Source organism: Lytechinus pictus, chromosome 5, assembly GCF_037042905.1.
Source record: "Lytechinus pictus isolate F3 Inbred chromosome 5, Lp3.0, whole genome shotgun sequence".
In the NCBI taxonomy this organism is placed as follows: domain Eukaryota; kingdom Metazoa; phylum Echinodermata; class Echinoidea; order Temnopleuroida; family Toxopneustidae; genus Lytechinus; species Lytechinus pictus.
The window spans coordinates 11,917,095-11,937,431 of NC_087249.1; the positions used below are offsets into that span (position 1 = coordinate 11,917,095).

Sequence of the window (20,337 nt, forward strand, 5' to 3'; positions counted from 1 at the left end):
TTTGGGACTGTTTATATGAGCTGTAAACAGTGCACATGAAATGATTTGTTTAGTTAGTGTTTCATAAAGAAACTTTGGATGAACTACATATAGAGATAATATTTTTTCTCCTCCAGTGCTTCACAAATGAGTCTCTAAATGATATTCGTTATAATCGTCATTATTGACTCTGTTTTATTGTCTCATTATAGCATTATTATGATTGTCATTATCATTAACTTATCATACTCGTCATCATCATTATTTTTTATCATTATGGTTAATATCATGATACTGATTTTAGGAGCTTGAACCATTCCCTTTGAATAAGTGGCGTGATGAGATTAAAAACAATTTTGGGGGGAGGGGGGGGGGCGATATGGTGTATGGGGCAATTTTTTTAAAAAGTTGCGAGAGAGAAAAGCGAGTAAGCAAAAATTTCGACAATATTAAAAAAAATGATGTTTCAAATTTTGACACAATATTTTGATAATGATATCATATTTCACCCTTCCCTCTTTCCTTTTCTCTTGTTTTTTTTTGTCGTGATACTTTTTTTTTGGGGGGGGGGGAGCGCCCTCAAGCCCATCCATCTCTACGCCACTGCTTTGATTGGTTGACTGTGCATAAATTTAAGCGTAATGAACCGGGGCTCTGGTATACTGTTCTCAGTACATTTTAGCTCATATCTAATTCCCGGTACCCACACATCCCTCATTCTCCATTTTGTATTGAGAAATGTGCATACTTATATATGAATGCTGATCAAAAGTGTAAATACTGATTTTCATTTTCTTTATTTCTATCTCGACAATCGACACCTCTCTTTTCCTCTTTTAATTTCTCACTCTCTTTTTTAAAAAATCCGTCCCCTCTCTCCCTACATGACTGTCTCCCCTCTTTCTCTTCTTCTTTCCCTCTCTTTCTCTTTCCACCCTCGCCCGCTCTCTCTGTACTATTTTTATATATAGAATATTCATAATCCTTTTTTGTATGTTTCATTGAACAAATCAAGAGAGTCATAAACAATACTTACACAGTTTGAAAAAAAAAACGTTACAAATAACGCATAAATCATTATGATGCGTACATATAAGTATTTGATACTTATTTTGTCAAGGTCTTCGTTCATGCAGCCGTTGCTCAGGATGTGGTATCGAGGACAGGGTCTTCATTCAACGTCGCCTTGACGGTCGGTATGGGGGTCGTTCTCGCAGTATTCGCCGGATTCGGTGTATCAGGTAAAGCTTCAAATCTTGAGAAAATTATATATATAGATATATTTTTTTTAATTTTTAGTCTTTAGGGGTGGGGTAGGGTGAGAAGCGAGGCGAAGAACCGTGGGCATTTGAAGTGCAATCACGGGATAAGTGTGCCATATTATATTCAACAGCGGCCGTTATAGATTGGGACATGTTTGTGACGAGACACGCGGACACAGCGTGGACATCACAATTACGCACTTATGTGTGTCGATCACACCACACACATGTAAGGGTGTGTAAACACTCCCATGCATGGTGACACGATTATACACTTATGTGAGTCATGCATTGCAGCGTGTGCCACATCCCATAATGTATGAATGTGTACACATTTTCATGTGTCACAGATACACACTTGTGTGCGTCACGCATTTGTGTTACATCGCACACATGTATGAGTGTGTACACACGTCCATGGCGCCCGTATTCTGAAGTCGGGTTTAACTTAAACTCAGGTTTAAAGTTGTGGTTTAAGTATGGGAAGCCAAAAGTATCAACATTTTTATTAAGCTGTATGTTTCTGTGCTGTGCTCTTTCCTGATTCATCGATGATGAAGACAATAATATATTTATACTTCCTAGACAATTATGAATGATTTGAGAGCCAAATGAGCTGGAGTATGATGTATCTATTATTAGTGATTTATGTAACAATTGGCTATCCATACTTAAACCACAACTTTAAACCTGAATTTAAGTTAAACCTGCTATCAGAATACGGGCCCATGTGTGACGATTACATAGTGCTTCACACATTATGTATATCATGTCACATACATGTTTAAATATATTACCATGTGGATCTAATATGCCATTGGACTCAAAATTTATGTGTCAATTGACGAACATTTAAAACTCACATAGGCAAATCACTTGACCTTGGAAAGTCATCTGTATGTATTTCTAATTTCCCTTTTTTTTAAATGTCATCTGTTTAGGGGCTCACATCAACCTGGCCATGTCAATAGGAGTATCTGTAATAGGATTATTTTCATGGCGAAGGATACCTGCATTTTTCTTAGCCCAGCTTGTCGGTGGTTTCGCCGGGGCATGGGTAGTATATCGAGTTTATGAAGGTGCGTAGTAACAATCTCTATATCAATAGGGACTATTCGCTCCGCCACGCACGGACGGGGTTCGAGAACGCAGTAAATGCTCGTCTAAATGACAAAGAGCAGCTGGGAGGCCTTTGTCGAAAATTGGTGAACCGGAACAGCAGTTTCCTCCTAAGTTTGGGAGCCTGACGAATTTTTTTTCAAATATGTCGTTTGTCTGGTAAGAGTGAAGGACTAAACTGCTGTTTTGCCTTAACAATTTTCGACAAAGACTTCTTGGTGGTTTTTGTCATGAAGGGCATTTGACAATACATTTACTCTGTTCTTGAATGATCCGTACATCGCTGTGCGCAACTCCCTATACTATACAGACCAATTTGCATCGCATCTTTTGGTTGATAGATGCCTTAACGGGCAAAATTATGAGAACATATATATGAAGACTGATTACATTTTGAAAGATTCACCCTTCACGGAGTAGTTTCTGAGAATAACGTACCTGTGCCGGATGAAAATTATAAACATATAAACGCACAAACTTTAAGTGATATCAACAATCCTCTTCTACACTCTTAAAATGTTGGGCAACATACTGTCCACACAACAATTGGTTAAAACTTTATCAAATTCTTGGTAGTTTTAAACCAATGTGTGCTTTGAGTGAAAACTACACAGTATTGGTTGAAAACTACCCATAGTTGGATAATTGTTTTTTAACCAATTGTTGTGTGGACAGTATGTTGCCCAACATTTATTATTCTAAAAGTTTATGTATGACGTTTTGCGGGGTGGGTGCTCAAAATGTGACGAAAATTGTATTTCTTCAGAGTTCGATTGTATTGTCTTTTCCAACGTTGTATAATTTGCTATTTTATCAAAATTTATTTTACAGATGCTTTTGATCATTTTGATGGTGGAACTCGTCAAGCGTTTGGTGAGAATGGTACGGCTGAAGTATTTGCTACATTCCCGCAGCCATACCTGTCAATGACGACTGGGTTTTTTGAGCAGGTAACTCACCAACCAGTCAACTGCGTGATTCCTAGCTTTTCCCTCAGATACATGTCCGAGATGGCGACACAGGAAGGGGACGGGAGCGCCTGGCTATGTCCTGAGATTTTGTAAATTAGATTTATATTAACATTCCAAAAAAGGAAGAAAATAATAATAAGAATATAAATATAGAAACAATTAAACCGTCTTTAGGTAATCTTACAGCTTCTATTAGGTAATTATTTCGAGAAATATTGGTATCATAAACAAAGTAAAATTTTTATTTCCCACTTATATACTATTTAATTTGTATTCAACTTTGATCCTGCCTCATTTAAACTACGGTATAACAGCATGGGGGAATTGTGCTGACTGCCTCCTGAACAGAATTTTACTTTTGCAGAAAAAGGCTATTCGTATTATTTGTCATGCAGATTTTCGTTCACACACTGACGAACTTTTCTGTAAATATAATATTTTGAAGATTTGTGACTTGTTTCGATACAATCTCGGAAAACTCATGTATAGTTTAAATAAAAATGAACTTCCAAATATTTTTTATTCCATGTTTACTAAAAATGTCGATATTCATCATTATCCTACTAGGTCCGCCGGGCTCTTTCATCCACCAAGAGCTAGAACCATCCTTTTGAATAAAACATTTATTTTTACAGGTATCAAACTTTGGAACTCCCTTATAGAGTCATTACGTAACAAACCAACACATTTAAAATTCAGTCGAGGGTTAAAGAAAATTCTTATCCTTGGGTATAAACCCCAGAACTCAAACATTTCTGTGTAAGCAGCTACCACTTATTTTGTTCTTCTCCCCTTCTTATTTTATTCCTTCTTCTCTTTCCCCCTCTCCTCTCACATTTCTTTTCTCTCTCTCTCTCTTCCTATCATGTCTAGTTCTATTGCTTTCTAATCTTCCTGGTTGTCTATGTTTTGTAGTGTGTTTTGTTTTGTTTCTTTTCCTTTTTTTTTTTTGCTGTCTTGTCCTGTTCTGTCCTGTTTTGTTTTTGTTTGCGTGTGTGTGCCTTTTTTGTTTTTTTCTTTGTTTTGTTTTTAGTATTCGTCCTGTCTTGTCCAAGTGATTGTCTGTTCACACACTCCTGGGGCCTGTTGCATGGGGCTTTTTGCCTGGGAGGACTCAGAAGTATTTTACCTGAGTTTTTGCCCTATGTTGAAGTCGGTGGCAGAGGTCAGACTGGCCTTGGTTTTCGGTTTTTGCCGGAGTTTTCTCGGGTAGGGGGTTTTATGCAACAGGCTGCTGAGCTCAGGTTTTTTTTTTACACAGCAGGGGTATAATATAATATTTTTTTGTTAATTGTAACATAGTGAGTAGGCATAAAAAGCTTGACCCCACTAGTATTCTTTTTCATTGTACAAACCTTTTTAATTTACGAACTGAATTTCATTTATCAAAGATATACTTTAATTAACTATTTATTGCAGGGAACCCATACTAACAAGCTTTGCTTTCCAGTGGGTTCCTTTTTCCATTTCTGTATATTATATTTTTTGTGTTTTGCTATACATTGTAACTTTTGTTAAATTTTGGAATAAAAAAGAATAAATACAATCAATCAATTACCTGTGAATACCATCCTCATGAACAAACCAAATTAAGGTAAATAAAATACAGTACCCTATTCGTTATGACTCCCTATATTTCCACCCATCACGACCTTAAGTACTTGGGTGTTAAGTTTGCCAGACCGATGCTTGAAAGTTTGATCAAGGATAGCGCAAGGGGCCGGGGGGGGCATGGACTTGAGGAGTGCCTTGGGGGTGCTGCGTGTGTTATTTTCCATAGGCAGCACCCCAGGAAATCTGGTAGTTATGATAATTTAACGAAAATGAACGACATTTTTGTAGGAAAACTATTTTTTTTTCTGCTGAAAGATATTAAAGTGTATATAAAGAGAGGTCGGGGCGTCTACCCCGTAATTGAATTAAGGAAAAATGACATCACATTTAGATCGCCCCTATCACAAATAACTCAGCGCCGCCCAATAATTATCAAAGAATATTTTGTATGCAAATACATGTAAATATAATCCATACAAAACGATTGTGGTGCGGAACGTATAGTTCTATATTTATTTTGTGTGTGTTTTTTGCAGGTATTGAACACAGCTTTATTATTAGCCTCTATAGGAGCTGTTATGGATCGTCGAAACAACGCTGCTCCTGCTGGCGTAGCCCCGTTCTTCTTTGGGTTGATTGTGTTTACTATTCTCATGAGCTACGGATATAACGCTGGCGCCCCCCTCAATCCCTCAGTCGATCTATCGGGACGTCTTTTTCTCACCGCCGCTGGGTACGGAAGAGAGGTCTGGACGTAAGTGTCGGGTTGGGATGAGGGGGGGGGGGCATTTAAACGATGATGAGGACAAGTAAGAGGGGGGGGGGTGTTACTACATAATTTTTATCATTTATATTGTTATGATCCTCATTATCTTAACATGTCAATTATCATTCTAATATGTACTAATAGGCCTATATAGGCCTACTACTACTACTACTACTACTACTACTACTACTACTACTACTACTACTACTACTACTACTATACTACTACTACTACTACTACTACTACTATACTACTACTACTACTACTACTATTACCACTAGCGTACCTACGGGGGGGGGCAGGGGGGGCACTCTGCCCCCCCTGACGAGCAACAACCCATACAAAAGACATATACCTGCCCCCCCCTGACGAGCTTAAAAGACCCTTTTTGCCCCCCCCCCCTGACGAGCTTGAAGACCTTTATTGCCCCCCTGACGAGCTTGAAGACCTTTACTACCCCCCCTGATGAGCTTGATTTTTTTTTTTTTTTTTTTTGCTTGTCAATTTTTTTGGCGGCCGATTTTGCCCCCCCCTGTGGAAAATCCTAGGTACGCCACTGCCTACTACTACTACTACTACTACTACTACTACTACTACTACTACTACTTCTACTACTACTACTACTACTTCTACTACTACTATACTACTACTACTACTAACTTCTACTACATCTACTACTACTACTACTACTACTTTTCTACTACTACTTCTACTCCTACTATACTACTACTACTACTACTACTACTACCACTACTCCTCCTCCTCCAACACCACCACCATTGGCATTAATATATTTATAATCATATCGTGCTTTGTTTTATTTCTCTAACTTATTAAACAGTCCCGATGGCGTTCACTGGTGGTGGATACCAATCGTAGGACCAATTGTTGGGGCTATGCTCGGGTCCTGGGCCTACTTCCTCGCTATCACCATACACCATCCACCAGAGGAGATAAATGTAACAGATTACAACGAAAATATAGAAAACATAGGTAATATCCCTCTTAATGATTCAGTTTTGAAAATGATATGTTATTGATTTTTTTTTATAGTGAATGATTATGCGGTGTGATGACGATTACTAGTAAGATGCATAACCAGAGGTTTGCCGCATTTCTGGGGGCCGTTTGATAAAGCTATTTGTGTAAAGTTAAGAGTGACTTTTACGACTGGTGATCATTTTCTTGTGGTAAACAGTACACCCTTAAATGTTCATTGGTGATTATTTACCACAGGAAAGGTTCACCAGTCGTTCTTAAAGTCACTCTTAATCTACGAACAGCTTTACGAAACGCCCACCTGGCCAATCGACGATCCGTGTTACTATTGCGCAATACAAAGCGCGGTTTAAGGTGGTTAAAATAACAGCCATAAACCGCCGTTTTTATATGATTACCATTAAAACTACCAATTTTATCCTAGCACAGTTTTAGACGGTTATTTCTGATTTCACGTTATATCTGATGTAAACTTACGTTAAAGGAGACGAGTGGAAAGTTCATACACAGGTGATGCGATAAAGTTCTAGAGTTAAACTCATCAATTCGCTCATAATATTATCTTCTTTGTTCATCGTACAACATATACTATATTTGCAAAGCACGGTGTTTGGCGTGACTTTTAACCAAGTTTTCTCTTATTCCCTTCTCTCTTTTGTTCTTCCTCCCCCCTCTTTCTCCTTCTTTCTTTCTTTCTTTTTTTCTTTCTTTCTTTCTTTCTTTCTTTCTTTCTTTCTTTCTTTCTTTCTTTCTTTCTTTCTTTCTTTCTTTCTTTCTTTCTTTCTTTCTTTCTTTCTTTCTTTCTTTCTTTCTTTCTTTCTTTCTTTCTTTCTTTCTTTCTTTCTTTCTTTCTTTCTTTCTTTCTTTCTTTCTTTCTTTCTTTCTTTCTTTCTTTCTTTCTTTCTTCCTTCCCTACTTCCTTCCTTTCTTTCTTTCTTCCTTCCTTCCCTACTTCCTTCCTTCCTTTCTTTCTTTCTTTGTTTTCTTTCTTTCTTTCTTTCTTCCTTCCTTCCTTCCTTCATTCCTTCCTTCCTTTCTTTCTTTTTCTCTCTCTCTCACCTGCACTATATGATTTTAGAACACAATAACAAAGACGGAATGGTGAACAACCACACGACAAGGCATCATAGTTTAACGAATGCGACGACGATCAGCGTGAGAAGACGACCCTCTGATCAGGACGAGATGTCGAGACCGCTATCCGTCGACGCCATCTTCCACAGTTCATTAGAGAACGATGCCACGAATGATATGTATTTGTGACTTTTGGCAAGAAGAGAAAAAACATTCGAACTGAAATTATGAATAATATGATTAAAAAAAAGAACTTTATGAATAACGTGTGTAAAAATTACTATAAAATTCTAACTGTATCAAAAATGCATTATTACCACTGACTTTGCTGGTTATTGTCATGGTAATTAATTCAAACGAGTTTATTTTTCACTTTTTTGCACTCATGTTCGGTGTATTTGATATTTCTCAAACATATAGCCTTGGTTTTTCTGTAAAAAAAATCGGAATATGCTCTCGACATAATTATTTTTGTAATAATGTTTCAAGGAGTTCAATATTTTTTTTTTCCCAAAATAACACGTGATCAATGGTTTAAACTAACCCAAGTTGCGAATTATTGATGGTTTGCACAGCTAATTACCAAATATGCATACTTGCGCTTGTAACAGCTTGCTTCTCGCTTTTGCTAAACGTAGAAGTTTCAGACGATGATGAAATTCGAAAACCAAAAGTGTGATAGCCACTGCCCTTTTGACTCATTTGAGAAGAAATTTAAACAAAACTAAAAAAAAAATCAATGAAAATTGAATAATTCGGGCTTATATAAAATCAAAGCATACACATGTTTGTTTTGGCTTTCAGTATAATTGATCCGAAGGAAATATTAGTGATAGAACATCATTCTTTTATATATTTCTACGGCATTTACTAAACTAGTATATTATTAATGATCCAATATCCAAATTTTTGGCTGAACAGCAAAAAGTTTTAGGTCCATAATATAATTCACCAAATATATATATATCTCTTACTGTGCCAATATGAATACCCCTTGACTGCCAGGGGTATTCGAGGGAATCCTAAATTGACCGAAACCTAAGCAGAGGCTGATTTTAAAACGGTCATAACTCTTTACCCGTACGTTGTATAATGAAACCTTCTACACATGAAATGATGCATGGCTCATGGACTTTATGATCATGTTATTATCTTTCTTATTCGCGTTTGAAAAATGGAGAAAAAATGTAATATTTTACATCGTTTTTTTTCAATAAGTAAAACCTAGAAATTATAATTTCTCGTACTTCGGAGGAAACAACTTAAATCTCGGTTTCGTTTTTTGTGGGACGCATATATATATATATACAGTGCGTCCCAGAAAAAACGAAACCGAGATTTAGCGATGATTTGTCATAACTTAATCACAAATACAATAGACAAATGACCTACCATTGTAAAGCTTAGAATCTCCTCTTTCATCTGATATTACTTAGATTATTTCTCTTCCACGCATGAGTGAGCAAAAACAATTTGAAGAGGGTATACCAAAAAGTCACTTGGCGGGCTGTATCTGGGTTTCTAAAAGAAAACCACATTTTAAAAAAGTTCAATATCTGTTCTTTAATTTGATACCTCAGTTAAAGAAATTGGTCAAGAAATAACAAAGTCCTGGATATTTGAAATAAGGCTTGAATTTCAATAATTTCATAAAATGAAAAGGTTTTACAAGCTAGCGTTCAAACTCACTCGACACTCCGTTTTGTTGACGATCAGCCATGCATTAAGTCTTTTGTTAACCGTGCGATATCTTCTGTGGGAAACCAGTGAAGACACGTGTATTTAATGAAATTATGGAAATACGAGCATTTTTTCGGAGGAACATAACTTTTTTACTTCTTGACCATTTTCTGGGATTAAGGTATCAAATAAAAGAGCAGATATTGAACTTTTTAGGCATGTGATTTTCTTTTTGAAATTCAGATACCCCTGCCAAATGTGTTTTTGGTATCCTTTCTTCAAATTGTTTTTGCTCACTCATGCGTGATTAAGAAATAATCTAAGTCATATAATCTAAGTTATGATAAATCATCGCTAAATCTCGGTTTCGTTTTTTCTAGGACGCACTGTATATATATATATATATATATATATATATATATATATACACAACAAAAAAGTAAGTCCCCCCTAAATAAAATTGCTGTAACTTTTGAACGGAATAATTTTGAAATATGATATTTCGTAGGTGGTTTTTTACACTCATTAAGCAACTCCTGGGGAAAATGAGATTGATCGGTTGAGTCATGCATGATTGATCAAAGATTGAATTAAAAATGACCATTTTTGAAAGTCACAAGAGTCGTTTTTCAGATTGTTTAAATACAAAGTTGGGCAAAGGTTGTTATGGTATTAATGCTGTTTTACTATCCATCATTTAGCCACCTCACACAAAATTTTAATATCGGTATGTTTATGGTTGAGTGAGCACAATATTTTGTGGCGTATCATCATAGGGGTTTATGGCAGTATCCCCTACAACTTGTTAAAACATGTTAAAATTGGATAATGTTGGTGACTCCCCCCAATGACATGGCCCCTCCCCATTCAAAAATTCTGGATCCACAACTGATTTGTCCATAAATTCAACTGATCCTGAGAAATTGTAAGGAAAATAATAAATTTATGCAGTATAAAGAGTATTCATTCCCAAGCTTTTGAAAGTGCTCGCTCAACCATGAAAATATAAAAAGTTTGTGGTGATAAAACTGATGGATGATAAAAACAACAGCAATTAAGTCACATTTGAAAACGAATTTGCCCCCCATTATTCACTTTATTACCCCTCAAAATGAGTCTGTGACACTGAAAATGCCCCTTTTCCCACTTTGATGCATGCTCACTCATCCATAAATAAACATATCGATTTCATTTTTGCACAGAGTTCTGCCCGTAGGTTGATAAACATAACTGCCAAATGACATTGCTAAAGACAGCCTTGAAAAAAGTTCCACCATAATGAATAAGGGGTCACCTATTCTTAAACATATGCACCCGTGGTGTACACAATGTCTATGAGAGAGGAAGTCAAAATTTTAACAAAAATGAAATGAGGGTTTGTTTCATGGACGGTTTTTGTTACTTCTGCCATCAATTTTTTCATGAAACTTCGCACATGGCTTCAGATTAATACTATCCAAAAGGCACGCACACCAAAATAATCATTCGATACGGCACAGAGTGGGGCCAAGGCCTTAAACTTTCTTCTCATTTGCATAATTTTCGAATATTGTGTGCTCACTGAAGCATTAGACATCGGGATTTTTACAAAAATCAAATCAAATGAACTATGCAAGGTTTGTGACAGATATCCATAGTTAGCAATTGCATTTTTTCCAATAACGTAAAAAAGAGCTAATCACATTCCACATGTTTATTCAAGCGTGAATGTTTAATTAAACGCATTTGAATCATTGAAGCATGTTAATTGGTCATGAACATAACGAAAAAAGTTAAGAAAAGATAATCTCAGTTACCAAAATGAAACAATACTTGCCTATTGATATTTGAAATTCGTATTTTTTGCTTTCATTAAATGTTCATTGATCCGTGAAACGATGACTATTGCTGAAGATACTCTTCCCCAAAATAACTGTCATCATATTCGATCATTTTTATCGATAGAAATGTGTAAAAATCAAATTATAGCACATTTTAACTTTTGTTTATTCAACCGTGAAATTTAGCTAAAAAACTTGCATCGCCTTTTAGAAAGTACCTTTTACAAGCCTTCTGACTATTTTTCATGAGAATGTGGAATTCGATCCAATAAAGTGGAATCAAAATCATGATATTTGGCTTGTGACTTTTGAAAAGTGACAATTTTGCCTTCTGGCGGTGCTCACTGAAGCATGACATAAAATACGTCCATAACATTTACTCAGAGGGTAGCTTATAAAATTACCTACACGCGCATGTAAAAATATATTAAAAAATCGCTTTGGTTCGGAAATTATGGATGTTTGTTTAAGGGGGGACTTACTCTTTTTGTTGTATATATATATATATATATATATATATATACTAGTACCAAAGCATATAGTTATGATGTCAAATAGCTTTAAACTGCAAAGTTTTGCAAACCTTTGGCACTAGATAGAAAAGTATATTATACATATATATTATATTTTCATTGAAATGTAATTACTTATTTTGTTTTAATGTTACTTTGAAAACGTGACCGTGACATGGTAAAATATGAATAAAATAAATAAATGAAGTTAATTTTCTATCTGATCAGTTCTCACGTATCATTTCTCATTTATTTGTATTCCCCTTCTTTATCATCAAGCTCACAACCATCTACATAGTCATCGATCACGGAGGGGGGGGGGGGGGGGGGCAGAGGGATGGTGGGGGGGGGGTGTGCCCCGACAATTTGTACATCACCCTATATACTGTAAGATTTCCCAGAACTTCACTTTCCCTTAATTAAATAGTAATTAATCTAAGAATGAGTCAATTAATGCTGAATGCGTACAAATCTATTATTTTTTAAGTAAAAAAATCTTTAAAAAAAAAATCACAACATGGATTAAATTAGGTCCAACCATGCTACAGGTGGTGACGTGAATGATATATTTTTGAAATTAAAAAAAAAAGAATCTAAGGGGCCTGTTGCATAAAACTTTTGCCATAAAACACTGGCAAATAAACAAAAACTCATGATTTTTTCGATAGTAGAAAAAAAAGGAAGAACGCGGAGAGAAAATGAGGGGGGATATTAAGGAGAATGAATGGGAGAAATGTGGGTCGTGATGTGTCAGATACTTAATACACTCTTGAAACAAATCAGTCAAATTGACTAGACAAGTAGTCAGCTGGGTGCAACCGATATGCTAGTCACATTTCTGACATATATTCTAATTAGAAATAACTCTGTTTTATGACTAGGAAATAGTCAAATATGACTATCTAGAATAAGAGTTGCACGGTCACCCAGCTGACCCTATTAACTAGTCATTTTGACTGTGCATTTTAGAGTGTACAACCCCTGACATTTAATTGAGAAAACATGACGTCACCACTAGGTTCCATGGCGCCGTTCGTAGTTGGCCCCCATCCCGTATCAATAAATTGCACTGGAGCCGCCTTGAGGGCTAACATCTATTCTCGAATAGGTAATTACGATAACTACATATCAAATCTTAAGGGAATTGAAATTACAAATGGGAATAACGCGAACAAGTTGATAGATTTGTATTAATTTTGACAATCTTATAAAAGTTTTTTTTGACAGAATGAACAGTAGTACATAATTGGTATTGAAACCCTTGTTATTAGCGTAATTTAGCATCCCACTTCGCAGACGCTTTTTGGAACGTTGATAATCTACTGAAAATGTCAAATCACAGTGGACAGATTCGAGGTTATTGTCGAAAGTTAGTGGACCGGAATAACACATCCTCTTAACATGCTTAAGAGTCGGACCGGACGAAGAAGTGAAAATGATTATGTCGTTTTTGTCTCACCTGCATAGCAGAGTGAGACTATAGGCGCCGCTTTTCCGACGGCGGCGGCGACGGCGACGGCGACGGCGGCGGCGGCGGCGACGGCGACGGCGGCGGCGACGGCGGCGGCGGCGTCAACACCAAATCTTAACCTGAGGTTAAGTTTTTGAAATGACAGCATAACTTAGAAAGTATATGGACCTAGTTCATGAAACTTGGCCATAAGGTTAATCAAGTATTACTGAACATCCTGCCTGAGTTTCATGTCACATGACCAAGGTCAAAGGTCATTTAGGGTCAATGAACTTAGACCATGTTGGGGGAATCAACATCAAAATCTTAACCTAAGGTTAAGTTTTTGAAATGTCATCATAACTTAGAAAATATATGGACCTAGTTCATGAAACTTATACATAAGGTTAATCAAGTATCACTGAACATCCTGCATGAGTTTCACGTCACATGACCAAGGTCAAAGGTCATTTAGGGTCAATGAACTTTGGCCGAATTGGGGTATTTGTTGAATTACCATCATAACTTTGAAAGTTTATGGATCTGATTCATGAAACTTGGACATAATAGTAATCAAGTATTACTGAACATCCTGTGCAAGTTTCAGGTCACATGATCAAGGTCAAAGGTCATTTAGGGTCAATGAACTTTGGTCAAATTGGGGTATTTGTTGAATTACAGCCATAAATTTGAAAGTGTGTTGGTCTAGTTCATAAAACTTGGACATAATAGTAATCAAGTATCACTGAACATCCTGTGCGAGTTTCAGGTCACATGATCAAGGTCAAAGGTCATGTAAGGTCAAAGAACTTTGGCCACGTTGGGGGTATTTGTTGAATTGCCATCATATCTCTATAAGTGTATTGGTCTAGTTCATAAAACGTGGAAATAAGAGTAACCAAGTATCACTGAACATCTTGTGCGAGTTATAGTAGTTTTCAAAATCAGCACTGCTGCTATATTGAATCGCGTGATGCAGGTGAGACGGCCAGAGGCATTCCACTTGTTCCAGGAAGACCCCGCTGTTTTGACTCACCGATTTTCGACAAAGACTGCTTTGTTATGGATGGGCTTATGACAAAAGATTACCAGCGTTATAGAAAGCGTCTGCGAAGGGATTGCCAAAATGTCCTTATATTTTTTTTGTCGATTGCGATTTTTTGCTTCTTTATGTTTTTTCCTTCATCTTTTTTTATCTGATAACCTCGATTATGTTTTGGACATGATCCACGAAAGGTTGCTATGGTTTCACAAGTTGGAATGATGGATATGTCTCTTTCAAGATTTCACAAGCAACAACATGTTGTGAAACTCGTGTCAGGTTTAAAAGGCTTCGAGGAAAACCGTCCACAAAGTCAGATGGTGTGTGTGTGGGTGAGTGAGTGTGTGTGTTTGGGTGGGTAAACGTATGTGTTTCTGTGTGGGGGTGGGGTTACGTTGCTTACATCAAAGTGTTATGTTGTGACGGTCACTATTAGCAATTTCTAAGGTAGTGAATGAATGATTGAAACAAAATCTATTGATAGATCAAGGAAAAGATAAAATACAGAATCGAATAAAAAGAACAATACAGGGTATTTAAAAAAACATGTAGATGTGGATGTATATTGACGACGTTTGGAGTTGGCAGAGAGGGGGAGAGAAGGGGGAGGGAGGAGACGGGTGTGCAAAGGTAGGCAATATTGAAAAAATATGATGTGAAAGAATAAAATAGGTAGATGAAGAGGATATTCAATTCCAAAGCTGGAGATGTTACGTTCTGACTTAAAAAATGCATTTCATTTCAGAAATGAAATGCATTTTTTAAAGTCAGAAAGTAACATCATAATCTTTGACGTTTAATTTTCAATTCAACTCAAATTCATATGAACTTAAAAAAAACCCACAAACATATGCATACATACCGGGATACGTACATAACAAAGTATATGAAGATGGGAACCTCATCATTTTCAAAACATTATTATTGTTGAGGCCTTTCTAAAAATCAAATAAAAACGAAATCAATGAAAACACCGGCTTAAAATAAAAGACATTAATCTCACGAAGAGAACGTGGCAAAAAAAAAGGAAAAAAAAAAACAGTTCAAACTGTATGCACGCGAAATATAAGGTTTATAATTAAATGAATAGAAATCAGACCTTTAACGACAAAAATTAATTATGGTATATGGTATATATCTTATTGCAATGGCAATGACACAACGAGGCGAACATTTTGAGGGGCTGAGTATTGAAACAGTGGACTATTTTTTTTTATTGAATACTTGCGAGAGGAAAATGCTAAACAAAAATCGAAAATTTCTATTTGGATTAATCAATTTTTTAACAGATTTGGTGTAAAAATTCCAATCCATTCGACATTACAGAAAATTCGTTGAAAAATATGACGTTGAAGAATTCAGTCGAAAGGTTTAATTCAACCATTAATTACACTTTTGTATATAAATATGTACATTTATAAATAAATGGATAAATCAACTAATAATGATAATAATAATAAGAGTAACAATAATAATAATAATGATAATAATGATAATAATAATGATAATAATAATAATATTAATGTGAATCCAGAGGAGCAGTAGCCCCTAGCCATCAGCGGCGGGAAAAAATAATTTTTATTCAATTACAGAATTCTTGAGCAAACGAATTGACATCTTTGCGATTAATGACAGCGGAACAAGCATTTAAATCTTAATAGGGTTTTTAGTGTCAATTTCTATTAGGAAATGGATGATTTCGGTGACACTGGCTTGCGAACTATCTAACCTTTCAGATTTTTTTCTCAGCATCCCACGTGAATAAAAGGGATTTTCTCACCACGTGCTTGAATAATTCCTCCTATTTTCATCGAAACAATTCTGACAGTAGAAAGAACAAATATATCAAGGTCAAGAAGAATATAAAGTTACATTATTTTTTTATTAAGTAGACCATTTCATATCCTAAATGTAAGCTCAAAGGTGTATTTATGGAATCTTTGAGGGAGAGGAATTAGTCTCGTGGTTGATTTTTTTCTGTCCTAATAATTTACCGAATTGAAATTAGAAATGGACACGAGTACAATAATATATACAAATTATTGAAATACAAACAATGAAGCACAACTGAATGCATTTAAAAAATTCGATCCAATTAAAAATGCAATATTCACATCCAATATAAACTGAATCATAATGATTCTAACAATTCACCGCCTTTGTTTTGGACATAGAGATGCAGAACTTGGGACGTAATTTTGGCCATAAATTGACAATTTTAATATCTAGAAATATAATCACTGATCTTGCACTAATATCTCTCCTATTATAGAATCAATATTGTAATTGTCTGAGCTACTATTGACTACATAATTGTTTCACTTACATTCCCTCATTAAAGGTGTAGGGAAATTGATGTGCTCCCTCTCACGACGAAATGAATATAATCAAGATACTAATTGCAAAAGAAATAAATTTTCAACATCATCTACTAATATGTAATGTCCTATACCGGTATATTAATGGAATGAAAATGAAGAAAAAAACACAAAAAAAAACTCGATTCATTATGAGGGACGAAATCGGAATGAAGACATTTACTATATATAATGATGGCAGTCGAATATGTAGGTGATAAAAAAGTAATAAAAATTGAAACTTTTGTTTCTATGTGACGTTTAATGTAGTTTGAATAATCATCAATTCATGTTTCGATCCACAATGTTTGAACTCACGCATAATCTGAAGTAGAATGGTATTTTATTTATTACCTAAATACTGAGAAAACGAAAATATCATAACGGAGGGTCAAGTGGTATCGTCTTTAGAGCATTGGACTCATAATTGTGAGGTATTTAGTTCGAATGCCAGCTCGGCAATTATCTCCACAATAATGCAAATGATACATTCCAGAATGCAAAGCGTAACTTAATATCTCAGAGTGAATTGCATGCTTTTGAGCTAGCTATTTTCATCTAAATTCAAGGGCCCGTATTCTGAAGTCAAGTTTAGCTTAGACCACAGTCTAACTCTGTTCTAAAATTATGGGGAGCCAAAAAATAAAAAATTCTGTTTATATTGTATATTTCTTATGTTTACTATTTTGTTTCCTTTTGCTTTCATAATGAAGAAAAATACTTCAGTTATCATTCCCAGACATTTCTGAATGATTTAATTAAGTGTCAAATGAGCTAATAAATTGGATTTGTACTGTCAGGGATTTGTGCCCCAATTGGCTATCCATAGTTAAACCACAACTTTAAACCAGAGTTCAATTTAAAGAACACGGGCCAAGGTATCTGAACGGGGCTACCTGGGAGCAAAAAATGTTCAATGACCAGGATATCGGAGAGGCTTACGTGCAGAATGACACCGCATCCGCTCCATATATCTCGTGGGGGAAATACTGAAAGCAATTTTAGATGACATGAAAATATTTACATAATTCTCTCATGGATAGAGAATGCTGGGGGGGGGGGCAGAACTGGAGTACAAATAGAGTTCGAAATTCTCCATGGGCATTCCCCTCTATTTTCAACATTATCTTATTCATATATAAAAGTCCCTTGATATTGAACTTTAATGTACTGCTTTATATGAAAGTTAGGTATATTACGGTAATTTTTTAATATAGTTATTTACCTGTTTACGATGAATGAATGAAATGAAAACGTATAGTTTGTTAATGCATTGTTTTTACTATTTGACTTATTTGACATAATTGATTCCAGCGATTTCTCTCAATATCTGCCCATTTTTTTTTTAACGGAAAGAATCGAATATTAGACACTAATTAAGGAATTTGTGGGCATATTCGCTCGATATTTCTGAAATATAGACATTTTGTTTCATACTGAGTGACTGAATAGAAGGGGGTAGGAAAGTAAATGCAGATAGGCCTATACATAATATTTAACAATCGCAAACTTTTTGTCCCCCCCCCCTCTCTCTCTCTAATTTAGGCTCATGTAACTATTGCAAGGAACATTTCCCTATCCAAAGAGTATGATAATAATACAACGTAGCATTCTAATTGCCTATTCATAGGTGAACTGGACAATGTAATGTTTAATTGATGTACAAATATTACCTGATCATAATTCAGAATAATTGCATTATATACAGTAATATTGATCTAATGATTCACACTGAATCAATCTAGATCGTTAAAGTTATTAATATTGTTCTCGTAGATGTAGATCCCAATAATGAATGATGTTTTAATGCTTATAATACTTAACACCTACATGTGCGCGAAACAATAAATTAATTCGTGCAACAAGTATAGAATGACACGTATGAGGTTTTTAAATAAAAAAACCCAATAAAATCAGAAAACAATTTGTTCTCTGAAGAACCAACGTGGTTCGGAGTTAAACCATCATGTATAATGTCACTCTTGGGGTCAATATTGGAACACAGATGAGGGAAGACATTGACTTATTCAATTCCGGGACCGTTCTTATTTGTGTAAATGGTTCATGAATCACTTGTTACCAGACTAGGGTCAAAACGTGACAAGATATGTTATGAGTTATAGCGACAGCCTGAAAAATTGATCAGCCAAATAATTTCATTTGTTTCGTTTCGCCCTGTAAGACCGTTTGGATATCACGTATTTGCTTTCCCGTTTTCTGATTAATCATCACGAAATCCTACGTCAACATCATCGTCATCATCACCATTATTGTCGTCGTCATCACTATTACCACTGCCACCAACATGACCACAATAACCATCATCATCAATTCATCATCGTCATCATCACCATCATCCTTCTCCTCCTCCTTCCCTCTCCTCCTCCTTACCACCACCACCACCATCATCACCATCATCTCCATCACCCCCACAACCTTCATTATCACTCACCTTCACTACTGTCAACACATAATCATCACCAACATCATCATCATCCTCATCATCCTCATCATCACCACCACCACCACCACCACCACCATCACCACCACCATCATCACTACAATCATTATCATTTTCATCCTATTTTGTCTTATCTTGCATGTCTCCTCAATTTTTCACACACTATTTCTCAGCAGCACTACCACCTCCAGGAACACCAAAATTACCACCACAACAACATTCATGTTTCTTTTTAAGGTTATACTTTTGCTATAGAGCATGCCGATGTGATGATTTTGGACTTTGTGGAGGAGCCGTGGTGTAGTGGTTCTGACCCTCGCCTTGTTAACAGAGGGTCGTGTGTTTGAATCCCACCACGGTCTAGCGTCCTTTGGTAATTAGGCGTTAATCCACACTTTGCCACTCTCGACCCAGGTGCTAAATGGGTACCCGGTAGGATGTGAAAGTCATTGTAGCTTGTCCAGCTCTGTGTGCGCCTCACCGGCGACTGGCTGGAATACTCCCCAGGGAGTGGAGGATGTGCACACATTGTGTGCGGGAATGACTGATTGAATCCGATGACCGGGGTAATAATATATCTGTAAAGCCCTTAGACACGTCGTTCCAATGTATTAAGCGCTATACAAAAGCGGATTATCATTATTATTATTATTATAACTTTGATGGTACCATATGAACCGAGCCCCATCCTCATATAGAAAATATTTGCTAGATTTGGAAAGACAGTTTGATAAACCCCAAAGAAGATGGATTAATACAGAGATCATTTAAGATCTTTGAATCAGAGGAACATTCGGAACTCATTTATCTCATGTGCAGCCTATATGAGGTGAATGTTCGTTACCATGGTAATAATGTCATGACTGATTTTAACCAATCAGGATTGTGGATTCAAGCGGTGTCTCGGAATGCAATGTCATTGGCTGATCATGAAGCTATAGGGCTGATAATGGTAGCGATTACTTTATGAGGCTTTAGCTATGTGCTGCATGTTAACTGAATCAGTATGAATTAAAAAATACATAATTGCTGTTTAATATTGTTTTGTTAGCCAGTATCAAAGATGGTGAGCCTTTAATTGCATTTACTTTGCTTGTCAAATTTGGACGGGAAAATGCTCCACACGGGTGACGCCGTGACGATAACTTTTTGTTTTGCTTGTCATATTATGTAAAATTGCTTGCCCATCTCTAGTAAGCCCCAGACCCCCCCCCCCGGAATATAATGCACAATAGCAATATAAGTGTAGTTGGGATTATCCTCTTAACCATATATAGCAATTACTAATATT

General features: G+C 36.0%; 1 protein-coding gene across 1 annotated transcript; it reads left to right on the forward strand.

Annotated features, from left to right (window-relative positions):
* Positions 1–620: 620 nt before the first annotated feature.
* LOC129261799 (aquaporin-9-like) lies at positions 621–8,965 on the forward strand. The gene is made up of 7 exons (XM_064099331.1): positions 621–636; positions 1,077–1,220; positions 2,183–2,320; positions 3,192–3,310; positions 5,422–5,639; positions 6,493–6,644; positions 7,729–8,965. Exons 1-7 carry the CDS (start codon positions 621–623, stop codon positions 7,911–7,913), a joined length of 972 nt encoding a protein of 323 aa, XP_063955401.1. The 3' UTR covers positions 7,914–8,965.
* The last annotated feature ends 11,372 nt before the right edge of the window (positions 8,966–20,337 follow it).